Genomic DNA, 14,765 nt, shown 5'->3' with positions numbered 1-14,765 from the left:
CCACTTGAGTTAGGCCTTGTCTATGCAAGAAAGTTGTACCAATTTTAACTAAATTTAACTGTTTCATGAACAAGGCCTGAAGGGGAAAGAATGAGCCTTAAGCCACACCCTAAAGTTTAACACCTTGTGTTTAATTTCAACGAACTGTCTGAAACCATCAAGGGAAGCAAATTCCAGAGCTGAGAACCTGCTACTGAGGGTGCCCCACCCACAATCTAAAATGTTTAAATCTAGCTTGAGTGCCCCACAGAACCTCAGTTTTTGTGTGTTACCATGGGAGAAAAGTACTTTCTCAAGACTTCCAAGGATCATTTTGGATACTGGCAAGAAATGGTACTGTCAGTAGCCACACAGAAGCAATAGTGTCATGTCCTGCTCATGTCTGGCTTTAATTTTTTCAGCCACAAGAAGATAGTAAAATTATAAAAATAGTTAATAACTCATTTTTAAATTTAATTGGGTTCCAACTGACATGTTCTAAAATATTCATTAATAAATTATATGTAGCACGTATATCATGTTTTCCAGCTGAAGATATTGAACACTTTACAAACTTGATGTGAATTAGGTAAGGGATATTCTAGTGATTACTTCATTCACGATTGAAAAGCATCCACCTCTGGGGTAGAAAGGAGCAGCTTTTTAACAGAGCATATCAATACTCCACTGTCACCTTAGAGAGCAAGTGAAGAATAGCCATCTCCATTTGAAAATGCTAGGGCAAGCTAGGTAGGCAGACTATAATTATCAAATTTGAAATGTGGCAAATGAAATTATTTGGCTGGGATTTTAGAATCAATGTTTTTGCTGTACAAAAAAATTCCATGTCCTCTTTAATGACCACAAGTGTTCAGACTCTTACTTCCATGTTTTGTCTGAAAGACAGCATGTCCAGCAACACGGTGTCCCTTTCTGACTGAGAGGGAAGAGTGCCACCAATGGAAGTGCCAGTACCTAGGCATCCCGAGGACATCAGTTCAAATACTGATAGTGTTTAGCTGTGAGAGTTGATAGGATTACAATACATGTGATATCATTACAGTTTAAACTGATATTTGTATAATGTAAGCAGTGTACGATTTCAGTTTCTATGGTGCATCACGTTATTTGTACTGTGATCAGAGGGGGCTGTCACATAATTACAAACAATATTATACAGGGTTATGTGATGGCTGTGCTTTTGTGTGTTTTCAGTAACATAAAACACGTTGTTGTTTGTTGTTCAGAACTCAAGGAGCCCGTGGGCCAGATAGTTTGCACAGATAAAGGAATTCTGGCAGTAGAGCAAAATAAGGTTCTCATTCCACCTACCTGGAATAAAACTTTTGCTTGGGGCTATGCAGACCTCAGCTGTAGACTGGGAACATATGAGTCGGACAAGGTTTGTGATCTGAATTTTGTTTTTCTGATGTTTTAATATGTGTTCTCTACTAAAATCTAACTCTGAAAATATATTGTGCATACAAAGGAAAGAATTTTGTCTGTACTGTATCTGCTTTATTAGTATTTATGCTGAAGTCTTCACCTGAAGAATGATAGGAAAATCAAGTTAACCTATTGCTACTAAAAGGTTAATTTCCATAATACAATAAACAAGAATGAACTTCAGGGTTTCTACTGTAAATCTACAGTATCTGATTTGGCACCATCTTGTGGCAGAGGTTGGCACTGAAGGTAGGAGAGTGAAAACCCAAACAAGAGAGAGAAACTTCCTCCTGAGTAAACTAGGGGCCAAAAATTGAAGATCAGACTCGCTTTTTATTGAATTCTTACTCAGGCAAATTCCCATTTATGTCAAGAAGCGTAATGTAATACTCTCTTGAGAAAACTGCAACCTGAGACAGTTAGGCTGGTGGCGAGATGCAACTGATGCTCGTGATTGGCTTAAGAATTGTACAGCTCCTATTTTTTTTTCCACTTGTTTCATACACATATTTTGTCTTGTCTTCAAGATTGTTAGCTCATTGGGGCAGGGACTGTTATTCCTTATACATTAATGAGTACCTAGCATAATAGGCTCGATCTGGTAGCCTTGCCTGTTCAATAATACAGATGCAGGATTTGGCCCTGGCAAGGAACCTGATCCCTAAAATCCAGATCAGGATCCAGATTTCTTAACATTCAGGCGCGTCTGACTGGTTCTTGTTCGGGCCTATTTTGGCCATAAACAACCCTTTTGTGTGCTACTGGAGAAGTGGTCAGTATTGCCTGATAATGGCTACTAGTCTGGGAATTGCAGCAGGATGGGAGGGGAGTTGAGAGAAGGAAAACAATTGTTTTAGCTGCAAGAGCCAGTGTTCATCGGGAACAAATATGTAATGTTCTCACTATATGCTTTGGCATTGTTTCCAATTTAATTGCATGATAAACATTTAGTATAGATTAATCTCAAATCCTAAACAGTTGTAAATTGTGTTTTGTTTTTTTTCTTGGTGTTCAAACTATGTATATATTTTTTTTACTGAAGTTACTTTCATGTATTTCTTCTGAGCCAACTTCTGAGATCAGTTAAATGACGGTGACTGTGCTGAAGTTTCCTTGAAAAGACTAATGCTAACAACAACAAACTTGCAAGACTAGATGTATGCCTTCTTCACTTTGTCTTTATTTTTTATTTTGTAGGCAGTGATTGTTTATGAATGTTTGTCAGAATGGGGACAGATTCTATGTGCAATCTGTCCAAATCCCAAACTGGTCATCACTGGAGGAATAAGCACAGTGGTTTGTGTGTGGGAGATGGGCACCTCCAAAGAAAAAGCTAAAACACTCACTCTGAAACAGGTAAAAAAATAGATAAATAAAATCATGTTCCAAGGTCAGAGGAGGAAGGGGGGACTCAGTGGCTCCACATTGTAGTAGAACTTCTGACTGAACAGATTACCATTCTAGAGTCACGGAATAAAAGCACTCTGGAGCTGAAACAGTGGCTTGCTTTAAAAAGAATCCCAAGCAAAAAGTGTTTTGGGGATGTGTGAAAATGTGAAGGTATTTTGTCACTGGAAAGTGTTCCTGGGGGCGGGGAGAGAACACTTTTCTGAAATACTGCATGGTGTATAAGCACCAATTTTTTAACCTATTTAAAATAGCATCCAGCAACTTGCAAAATTCACTGATAGACTCTCCACTACCATTTGAATTGTCAGATTTTACTGAAATCTTTCACCCCTTCTCTTCAAAATTTGAAAATAATGGTTTTCAGGACAAAAACCTGGCAGTCCTGGTAGTGCAGTGTTGGGGAAGCAGGGTGTATTTGGTTAGAAAAGCTTTATGATGTTTCTTGCTTTGTTGCCTCAGTACATCGCTTTTTGTATAACGTACTTAGACTAAGCCAGCTATCTCTAAGTTAGCATGAAATCTCCTGCATCTCTGAATCAACTCCCAAGTGTTTTACAAATGATATTACATAGTTCTAGGTAACTAATCTTTATAACCAGGAGTGTTTCATGAGGTACAATTTAACTAATGTGTAAGAGCAAATACACAAGTTAGTTAAAAGAACTGTCATTTGCTACTAGAATATGGTGTGTAACACTCATTGTCCAAAGCCATAGCCGGAGTGGCCATTGTACTACTTCGGCGATGACTGTGGTGCACCAACTCCTAGCAGTGCAGAGCTGGGATCCCTGAAGGAAAAGATAATATTTCCTCTGGTCTCTGCTGCTTCAGGCTGTGGCAATCTAGAGCACTAGAAAAGCTGCCTTTTAAGTTAACTATTACTTAAAAACCTGAATCAAGAGCTGTTCTAGGGCTCTTGTTTGGATAACAGTAAGATGTAAAGGCAGGAGTGTTTTCAGAGGAGAAAATGACACTTCTGATCTTCCCCTGCTTCCAATTTGCCAGCTGCTTTTTCACTCACAGTTTATGGCCCAAAGTTCCTTTTTAACTAATTTTCTATTTTAACAATTAAATAGGGAGCTATCTAAAATTCACAATTGAGCTATATTATAGGAAATTTTAAATGGCCACTGGAACATACACTGATACTGAAAATAGACAGCTGAGATCCTGGTATGGGCTTGGAGGAAGCAGAAGGTGTCAAACTTTTTTAAAATAATAAAACAAGGAGAGAGAAATGTGTTTATAACTTTTCCCTGGAGTTTCTTTTGTCTCTCTGTTAGAATCCTACGTGTTTCATTGTGGAAGGCTATTTCACAAAACCTCTAAAAACTGAATAGGGTGTGTGTTTGTTTTTTAAATAAATGAGCTCATACTGTGTATATGCCATATATGTGTGTGCAATAAACTGCTCCCTGTTGAGGATTACTGGTGCAGTTCTCAGGTGAACCACACCCTCAAGGTGTGTACTAGTAGCCTAATAATGTGTCTTGTTATGAGTCTGTACTAAAGGCAATTATGTAAGAAACTGAATAAAATGGTCACAGTGTTATGGTTGACAATTTACAGTATACTATAAAACCCTTCTTTTCAAAATATTCCTATTATCTGAAATCCATTTATATCTTAAACGTGTATCATTTGCTTTTTGAAAGTCCCAGTTTATCTAAATAAATTTTCCATTCCATTTGCATGAATTAATGTACTGTAAGGAATTCCTGTGCTTGAAATATATACTCTCTGCTGCATCTCATAGATTCCAAGACCATCTCATCATCTAATCTGACCTCCTGTTTAACACAGGCCATAGAAATTCCCCAAAATAATCCCGAGAGCAGATCTTTTAGAAAAACATCCAATCTTGATTTAAAATGGTCAGTAATTTTTGTTTGTTTTGTTCTTAGGCATTGCTTGGTCATACTGATACTGTCACATGCTCAACAGCATCACTAGCTTATCACATAATTGTGAGTGGCTCACGTGACCGTACCTGCATCATATGGGATTTGAACAAATTATCATTTCTAACCCAGCTCCGAGGTCACAGGGCTCCAGTTTCAGCACTTTGTATAAATGAATTAACGGTAAGAACCAATACACTGCATGATGTATGTTCAGAAACTTAAACATTCATATCATAATTAAGACTTTCCAAAGGTTTTCCTAAACTGTTTTTCTTACAAGATAACAAAAGGCTTTTTCATGAGGGTCACTCCAGTTTCTTTTTTAATTGATTTTATTTGAATGTGTGCACACAAGAGTTCCAAAGCATATACATATCTACAGCATTGTTGATTTAAGTCCTTTTTCTACTGTTGCATATTTTAAGCCATATATTGTTTCATATATTGAACCATATATTGTTCAAACAAAAGGAAAGCATCAAACTCTTCAGTGGCTTTTGGGACATTTGTACAACTTACTCCCAAAAGCCATGTAATTGGCTGCTTCCAAACTGCCTAATGAAAATGTGAAATGCTTGTTGAGCAGTGTAGTCCAAAAGAGGAATACTTGTGCAGTGAAGGGAGCCTATACAACCATAAAGAAAGGGCAACATATCATAAAATCCTGTAGCTATTGAAATAGCAACTACCGTGACCTATCCCTTTGCATGATGTAGTAGTGAAGATTGCTCTGTTATAAGCATCAACCCTGAGATACTAAGGGCCTGTCTTCACTGCAGTCTTAGCTTGGGGTATAACTGTTGCTCCTAACCTGACTCCTGTCCACACACACACATCTTTAGTTGGAGTTTAGTACTAGAGTAATTCAAGGTAACTGAGAGTGAAAACAAGCCTCAACTCCTTTTAAAGCAAGATAACAAGTGAGGGTTAATGTAATACAAAGCTGCAAACCAGAAAAGGAAGCCCCATAGGTTGGGACATGTAAAACTAGACTGGACAAGGTACTGAAAATGTACTGTTGTGAATAGTCCTGCCATGGAAGATGATGGGCTCGAGATCAAATCAATTTACTAGATTACCTACATATCATAGGTCTCTGTGAGGTTTGTATTTCTCTGATGAAGGTTTTCAAAAATGAATGCCTAAAGTTAGGCTTCCTAAGCCTGTATTTAAGTACCTAAATCAGAGGCCTGCTAGGTGCTCAGAAAATCGGAATACCTCTTTTTTAGATGTCTAAATATGGATTAGGAGTCTAAACTGTAAGCACCCATTTAAAAAAAAATCCTGTCCTATGTTTCTGCTCAAATGAAGTAATTTTGTAAATGCCCAAGATCCAGATTGAAATTTAAAGGATTTGGGTTTTGTTTCCTTTATCAGGGTGATATTGTGTCATGTGCTGGCACTTACATCCATGTGTGGAGTATTAATGGAAACCCTGTTGTGAGTGTGAACACTTTCACTGGACGGAGCCAGCAAATCCTATGCTGCTGTGTGTCTGAGATGAACGAGTGGGACACACAGAACGTCATAGTGACAGGACATTCAGACGGAGTGGTCCGAGTAAGTAGCAGGAGTCTCTGCTTAGGTACTCGCAGTAGAGGCCGTCCAGGGATTAAAATAACATCAAAGTTGCAGAGAAAGTATACTGTAAACTGTATAGATGTAAACTGCAGCGAGACATAGCCCTTTCTGGGCTGACAGTCTGTAGCACACTGGGTTTTTTTCTTCTACTTTTTGATGCATGTGTGTGGTGAGGTGATAATTGACAGCTCTGTGTGTGTGTGTTTAAATTTTCACCCCTTTCCAGTCTGTTTTGGTTACTGCTGAACTACCTTTCTGCCTGAAGACTGAGGAGCTCATTCCCTAATTTTATTTTGCAAGTCTTCTGTGGGCCAGTTTTTCTCGCAGAAGGAGAGAGCTAGTAGCATCTCTGTATCTCCACTTACAACCCTCCTGTTCTGTTGCAATCCCTAAGCAGAGACTTGCTCGTGGCTTTTTCATGAAAACTGGGCTGATGCTGCAGAATTCATTCATTTGTGATCTGGGTTTGATTTCCAGAGGTGAGAACCCACTGTGGTACCTACCCCCTAAAAAATGGATTTATATTGTAAATGGTGATGGGCAATGTGGATATTCTGCTCTTATACTGTGACTTAGTTAATAAAGTATTTTACAGGAAGCCTATGAAGATATAAATTTTTATCTTATGCTTCTCTTCCTCTGTCTCCCCCTCCCACCCCAAAGTTCTGGCGGATGGAGTTTTTGCAAGTACCGGAAACACCAGCTCCAGAGCCTGTGGAGATCCTGGAAATGCAAGAGGATTGTCCAGAAGCGCAAATAGGTGTTTTGCTTTTGTTTTGTTTAATTTTCTCAGTACCTCTGTAAAATGCAGGAATGGTGATACATTTTAGACCATGGTACAGCACACACTTTGTGTCTACTAATAAAGAGAGAGAGGACTTGATTCTCCTTTCATGCCTGTGTAATTCCATTGACTTCAATGGTTACTCATGTTTTATACATGAGTTAATATAAAAAATCCAACTCGTTATCTGATCCCTTTGTGCAGTTTCCACTGTTAACAGTGGATGTATTAAAAAACCCCAATAACAAACAGTTAATCGTAAGATACCTGAGCCAAAACCTATTCCTAGAGCATACTTTTTTTTTTAAGAAAGCAGTGTTACACTGCTAACAGTATTACTTGTGTCCTTGGGAGCAGATACTATTCTTGTGTTCACAAAGAATTCAGTGCACACTAAATATGGCCATTTTCTTGGTGGCTATCTTTTCATCTCCTTATTCAAATGTTAGATTAAGATGTCTTGTGAGATCAAATGTAATTAATGTCTCTAACTGTAGGTACTCTGAGACATTTCAATAAATTTGAATTTAAAGTAATTGTCAGGGTTGTTTGTTTGTTAAACTGAACTTTTCCCCTGCCAGGACTTTATCGACATGCATTTTCTGTGATTATTAAAAAGTGCTACAAACATAGCTCATTGAAATAAGAGTAGGCAGCTGGGATCTTAGCCATGGGTTTTTTAATACGGATTTTAAAACTTTAGAATGACTATTCAAGGTCAGCTACCACGCTGAAATCTGTAGTTCTGTATCACGCCAGCTGTAAACTACTGAAATTATTGCTCCTGTTTCTTTTTCCATCAAGCATTATGTGGTATGTACATGTAAAATAATGATTTTTTTTTAATACAGGATTTAGAACTGTAAAATTAAGGGTTAGAGTGGTGCATGTTCTGGTAAGTGATTGCTGCTTTTATGCTACAATGATAGGATGGGAAAATAAATCCCTCTCACACACAAGAGACTCAAAAAAGAGAGTCATAAAGGATGATGCTGAAAGAGCAGTGTCTTCCCTGACACAGTTTGCAACCCTGCAGTCTCCGTTTGGAATGGAAAGAGAATTAGATTTGGAAGAGTATAACTAAGTTTTAGATCTTGGTGTAGAAATCCAGGGAAAGAGATAAGTGAAATTTTCAAAATCACTTAAGTGATTTTGGAGCAGAAATACCACTGGAAGTCAATTTGGCATTTTTGAAAATCCGATCCATTATTTCTAGAGAGTGGTATTTCCAGGAAAATAGCAGAATGTAGGTAATCTTGTAATTTTATGGAGAGAATAGTCAGTGGGACACCGATTAGCTGTGTGATAGCCACTGATATGGGTCACACATAGCTAAAACCCTGCACTGCTTTGATGATATACCTGTCTGTTACAGGAATGACTCCAGTTACACTCACTAGGTTCTTCTGTAGATGTTGCAACTATAAAAGGAAAGAGAATGAGATATAAATACTTGTATTGTGCTAACTTTTTCTATTCTCTTGTGCTATATAAAATAGGACAGGAAGCCCAGGATGAGGACAGCAGTGACTCTGAAGCAGATGATCAGTGTATCAGTCAAGACACTAAACCGCAGGAGAGCCAGAGTCAACCAAACAGCACCAGCCACAGGCCTGTACCATCATCATCCAGGGCAGCGGCATGGTCAGCAGACAGCGGCTCCGATGACTCAAGACGGTGGTCAGACCAGCTCAGCTTGGATGAGAAAGATGGTTTTATCTTTGTGAACTATTCCGAGGGGCAAACTAAAGTACATCCCCATGCTCAGGTTAACCACCCAAACCATGTAGAAGTACGGCACTACAGCAAACTGAAACCAGGTACAGGAAATAAGAGAGAAAATGTGATTCTCATGTAACTCTGTGCTGTAAACAATGAGCCTTAAGGCTGTATGCTTCTGTTCCTGCTGCATTAGGCACTGTAACTTAAAGCATGAAAGTTTTGCAGACAGAAGCCCTTAATTTTCTTTTCTGGTTGGTTAGTCATAAGCCAAAAATTGACAGTAAAGGGTGTCACTTGTAGTATATTAAGGTGCATGTTATTTCAGCTCTTCATGCAAGTGTTTCCCAAATTTTTGAAGACTTCAGTCCATCTTACAGAAAAAGTGAAATCAGTCGTGGCTCTGCAGCCCTGCCATGTGGTGCTAAAGGCCTACCTGGGTATTTTAAGTCATACCTCCTCTGTGTTAGTGTCCTTTCTTTGGCTAGACCTTTGCATCTCCCCCTCTCCCTTTGGGAAACACTGGTGTAGAGCTTCATAATAGGATACTTCCCCTCCTTCCTTATGTGCAGTGAAATAGTTTGAAATGTTGACACTTAAAGTATCAGTCAGACACAGACATGTATGGGAGACACACTGCCCTGGGGGGGCCCCTCCAGGAAGATTGTTCCTACTGACATACTCTCATGGGGATAGGATACAATCTGGTGTGTGATGACAAAGCAATAGCGAGAGGACTTTAGCTGTTCTTTTTTCCTGGCCATTTCTAGGATACAGATGGGAGCGTCAGTTAGTATTCAGAAGCAAACTAACTATGCACACAGCATTTGATCGCAAAGACAACGCACATCCAGCGGAGATCACAGCACTAGGCATCTCAAAGTGAGTAACCCAAACACTGTTGCTTAAGGTGGTTTTTCAAAATGGATGGGGGGAGAGGCTACATTCTGTTACTCTAAGATACAGTGAAAATCTGACAAAAGAGCAGCATTTAGAACTGGTTTATTCTAGTACTGGAATAAAAAGCACATGGCTGAAAACCTGATTAATTTTAACTACTACAGCTTGTAGTTATGCACTCTCACAGTTGTATTCCCCATTAAGACCAGGCTAACTTGTGTTTGCCATCTCTGTTGGTCTCAGTTTAATACTTGGTATGAACAAATCATTGACATGTACAGCACACACGTGACCGTCTGATCATCCCCAATTCAGCCAAAAACTGGTGATGAGATTGTAACGGTGAACAAACCTGGTGTGTTGTGGCTCAGATGTCCATTCATGTTCTTGCAGGGATCACAGCAGGATTCTAGTCGGTGATGGTCGAGGAAGAGTGTTCAGCTGGTCTGTGAGTGACCAACCTGGCAGGTCTGCAGCTGACCATTGGGTGAAAGATGAGGGGGGGGACAGCTGTTCAGGCTGTTCAGTCCGATTTTCTCTGACTGAAAGACGTCACCACTGCAGAAACTGTGGACAACTCTTCTGTCAGAAGTAAGCAGTCATTAGTTTTCATTGTACAACGCATCCTAGCAGGAGAGTTTTAAAAAGTGAAAATGTAGGTTTTTTAATTAAAACACTACCACTGTCACAATTCAATGGAAATAGTTGGAAAAAACAGGGCCCATCCATCTTTTTAAAATCATTAATGCAGCAGCAGCTTGATTAAAAATTGAACTAGCAATTTTAAATCCCGCTTGTTTTATGAAAAAGCAAACAAACTATTTTCTTCAACTAGAATTACTATATTAACTCCATATATGCAGCACTTAATCATATTCCAATACATGGCTTAACAATAGGTTTCTAAAACAGTCACAAATTGATGCAACCCCTGAAAATGGACACAGCTTCTATCTACACAAAGACTGTTTGTACAAAACCACTACAAGAATAATTTTAATAAGGACTAGTCCAGTCACTGGACAAAAAGTTCCAGTTGTTCTATTCCCAATGCAATGGTGCTATATTTCCCATCACAATCTATTTTTTAAGCTACTTTCCCCACCCCAGCTTGTCTTTGGTCCCGGCAGTGACTAACGGTAAGATATTTTAGGACTATAAATTAGAGGAGGTGGTTAGGGGAAGAACACTATTACAGTCTTTATTTTCCTCTTTCAGGTGCAGTCGATTTCAATCTGAAATCAAGCGTTTGAAAATCTCATCACCAGTGAGAGTCTGTCAGAACTGTTACTACAACCTACAGCATGAGAGGGGTTTTGAGGAGGGGCCTAGAAATTAATGAGGCTTTGACACAAACTAAAGACCAAGCTCTGCAAGATCCCAATTCAGCCCCACAGTAACTCACTGAATTAATTACAGAATCGTGCAGTGAATTTGGAAGGGATTAGAATATTGTCTGTTTACACTTATCTTTGTACTGTGTTAAGCACTGAAAGAAAAAGGGATCATTGATTTAATTTATGTTGATTGAAGTTATAAGGCTAACAAATAAATATTCAAATGGGCAGCAAGCACCAGAAAGACAGGATTGGTAGTCACAAATACAGTACCCAAATCTCCCTATTAACATGGCTATCAAGAGAAAAATCCTCACTAACCATCTGTTCTTGTGGAGCTAGACATCCTTATTTGGGGGTGGGGAGAGGCTTTTTAGAAGATAGTTGTAAATCTGCCTTCTTTGCAAGCAACTGTGTATAGTGTAAATAGGTATAAGGGCCTTTTTATCTAAATATGAACTTAACTGCCTGTTACATGGGTCTTCAGCCTAACCACTGTACTTTGTGTGGCATCTTTATCTCATCTATCAATCAACTTAAATATGAATGTGTAAAAAACTCAAATGGCATTATTTGTATTTTTGTTTAAAATTCAGTCTGTGCATGTTTGTTCTTTCAGTTGCCCACAATATCCTAATTTAAACAAGGCTACTCGTAGAAATGACATGGATTTTTTTAAAGGAAAACTTTTTGGGGGAATAGGACTTGCAATATTTTATTCTAATTGTAAAATAACTAGGAACTAAGTTATACACTCTGTAGTTGCATTTTATACCTACCTATTTACCACCTCATTGTTCATATTTAATAAGGCCTCTTTTATACATATGTTACAGCTGCTGTTTTGTTAAGTACTTATTATAGTTAGCAGTTGATTCATGCAATGCAAGAACCAGCTTAAATAGAAATTGGCTTGCATGTAACTCAAAATTAACTTCTCTTGCATAAAATTTAGTATGTTTCTCTTTGGCACCTTTGTTCTGCTGAACATAACTGGATAATATTAACATCAGAACTGTGTTTAAGTCTTCACCATTCAGTGACAAGACAGTGATTGATAGTTTTCCATTAATTTAATTACAGTATTTTTAATCAGTAACTTATTTTGCACCACATATGAGACCGACACTGGCATCCATAGTGAGCACAGTTGCAGAAGACAGGCCCACAGTCATACTTTCTGGGGTGTTTTTTTTTTTTTTTTTAAAGTATATGTATATATTTTGTAAATGGGTGACAAAACTGGTCTAGATTTCGGTATATTCACAAACAGAGAATACTTTTAAATAATGGTGAGAATATGACCCAAGAAACGGGCCACACTTGCATCAGTGGATATGCCATGAGCAATATAAAATTACCTTAATTTATGTGGGAGTGGCAGCATAATCTGGCCCACAATATATATAGCTAAAGCAAACACAAACTTTAAATTGCACCATTGAAAATATTAGAACCTCTATGATGGTATGAGATTTCCCAAAAGATAGTCAAGTGGTAACTGAAGCACCTGGCTTTTGTTGATTTGTGTTATTTTACTATTTACCCTGGAACACATTTATGCACTGAAAGTTAAATAGGTATTTTGATACATATTTGTTAAGGATGTGATGGACTGTAACAATTCAATAAAATTCCTGTTTTGGAATGTATACTAGGTCCCCAAGAGAACAAAAAAGCTTTTTTTAGAGCTCTTCCACACTATTGAGTAAATGCAGGTTTAGTTAGATCAGTTGAGCCTGTAGATGCCTTGCATGCCCAGCTTGACAAATTTAAGGGGAAAAAAAAGGTTTTAGTACATAGCTTACATTTCTGTATTAATACTTCTATGATGCTATAATCCAGGTTATGGGTTAATAACCTGTACGTTGTCTGCTTTAAAACCTTTAAATGCACTTGAGTCCATTGAAATCTTTTCCCCTGGTTTCTAACTTGTTTTTGTATGGGCTGAGACCTCATAACCAAATTAATTTTTACAGCCAACACAATAAACACAGGGCTTTTCTCACAGAAATGGTGATTGAAGTAAACTAAATACCACTAAAATAAAATCTGCATATAGAACTAATGCTGGGTTAAGACTGCAGGACTTTCACTGAAACCATTAACTGTGTTCAACCATAGATGCATTGTACCAGTGTTATTCTACACTTTTTACAGTTGGCACTGCACTAAAAAGCAAGGTCATTTACCCTCCTCTCCCCCCCTCCCCCCCCACTGCATCCTGTAGTATTAATCCTAATTTACAGTTAGTAAACCAATAAAACCCACTCCTCAGGCTTAATTCCTCTCCTCCACTGTATAGAAAACTCTTCCGAAACAACTTCTTGCTTTTAGGAGGTGGAGTACCAACATCATGGTTCCTCTGGCTACTGGTGCTGTGGGCAACTGGTTTGTTCAATTGGGGGCAGTCTTTTCTTTTTAGCTTCTAATGCACAAATCTACTTTGGTTTCTCCAAACAGCTTTATTGTCCCTATAAAAATTTGTTGGAGCAAAAACACAGAAGTACACTAACATTAGCAGTCTATATTCTCTACGCGTACCTCACATGTCTTCTCTGGCCTTGTAGTATACTTATTAATTCATGTATTCTAACACTTGTATGTAGTGTGCAACTGTAATGTCATGCTTATGAAGATGAGTTTGGCTGCCTCCAGCCCACATTCAATAGCAAAACACTTTAGATAAGTTATTTTGCACTTTCTTATGTATAAAATTGGTAGAAAATTATTTTTGCTTTGTATCATTTAAAGACTCCTTTTGTTTCAGTAAATGAACTGTGTACAAAATATTTATGCAGTTAAAACTGTTTTTAGAAAGTATTTTTAATTTCAGCAAGTTTGGTTACTTGTTGCATGACTATTAACACAGCTGACTTTTTGTGTCAGTGCAATGTATATTTTTTTTTGTCCTATTATTAACTTGTAAGCCCTAGTAAATGGCAACTTATTTGTACAGCAACAGGAGTAAATTGAAGATAACTGGCTAAGACTGGAGTGTGGAATTTTGTACTATATTGCAGAATCCAATATCTGTTTTTTTGGTGGTGATGTAAAAGGCCTGAAGAATTACTATCTAGTGTGCAATCTGTGATATCTGAATGTTCATTGTATATTTGTCTCCAATGCAAAAAGGTAGAGTAACACAATTACAATACATGATTAAATGCAATAGTTCAGGTACTTAAGTATTTTTTTCATTTCAAATAAATACCTGCTATTTACCACCAATAGGCTGTTTGTTTTGCATTTATCTTGAAAGAATTTGAATAAGGAAGCAATGGTTGCAGTTGAATACTTTCTTTAGATAGTAATAACTGACCATATATTAGGAGTACTAATCCTATTTGGTTTTTTTTCCCCAAATGTGAATACTGTAATTCACAAACATTAGAACAGAAAACCCTTGTATTTTGTTTTACAAGTATCATAAGGATTGGCCATGATAGGAACACAAGTATCTCACCCTAATGTAGTCATTCCCTTCTCAGTTTTTCCTAAGTTAAAATTGGATATTCCTTAAGGAATGAAGCATAACCTCCTTCCCCAAGCAAAATTCAACCTTGCCTTAGAATTTCAGCAGTCTTACAAGTTAACATCGGGAATTTCCCCCGCCAGTAACAGTTTGAGCTCATTTGTAAAGACAAAATTAAGGTTGGTGAAACAAGTTTTTTTTTTCCTTTCTATTAGTCACATGCTATCCCT

At 37.9% G+C, this 14,765-nt stretch overlaps 1 protein-coding gene across 9 annotated transcripts in view; it reads left to right on the top strand.

The window, feature by feature from the left end:
- The window catches only part of WDFY3 (WD repeat and FYVE domain containing 3), a 296,640-nt gene extending 282,349 nt beyond the window's left edge, over positions 1 to 14,291 (top strand). For all 9 annotated transcript variants that reach the window (XM_043545050.1, XM_043545054.1, XM_043545049.1 and 6 more), the window contains 9 exons: positions 1,227 to 1,381; positions 2,623 to 2,781; positions 4,740 to 4,919; positions 6,117 to 6,299; positions 6,984 to 7,080; positions 8,604 to 8,924; positions 9,594 to 9,705; positions 10,117 to 10,314; positions 10,942 to 14,291. In XM_043545050.1, the coding sequence (XP_043400985.1) occupies positions 1,227 to 1,381; positions 2,623 to 2,781; positions 4,740 to 4,919; positions 6,117 to 6,299; positions 6,984 to 7,080; positions 8,604 to 8,924; positions 9,594 to 9,705; positions 10,117 to 10,314; positions 10,942 to 11,062 (1,526 nt within the window). In that variant the 3' untranslated portion in view covers positions 11,063 to 14,291. The remainder of the gene's footprint in view (positions 1 to 1,226; positions 1,382 to 2,622; positions 2,782 to 4,739; positions 4,920 to 6,116; positions 6,300 to 6,983; positions 7,081 to 8,603; positions 8,925 to 9,593; positions 9,706 to 10,116; positions 10,315 to 10,941) is intronic.
- The last annotated feature ends 474 nt before the right edge of the window (positions 14,292 to 14,765 follow it).

This window comes from Chelonia mydas, chromosome 4 (genome assembly GCF_015237465.2).
Source record: "Chelonia mydas isolate rCheMyd1 chromosome 4, rCheMyd1.pri.v2, whole genome shotgun sequence".
Classification (NCBI taxonomy): Eukaryota; Metazoa; Chordata; order Testudines; family Cheloniidae; genus Chelonia; species Chelonia mydas.
This window is presented reverse-complemented; position numbering and strand designations above follow the sequence as displayed.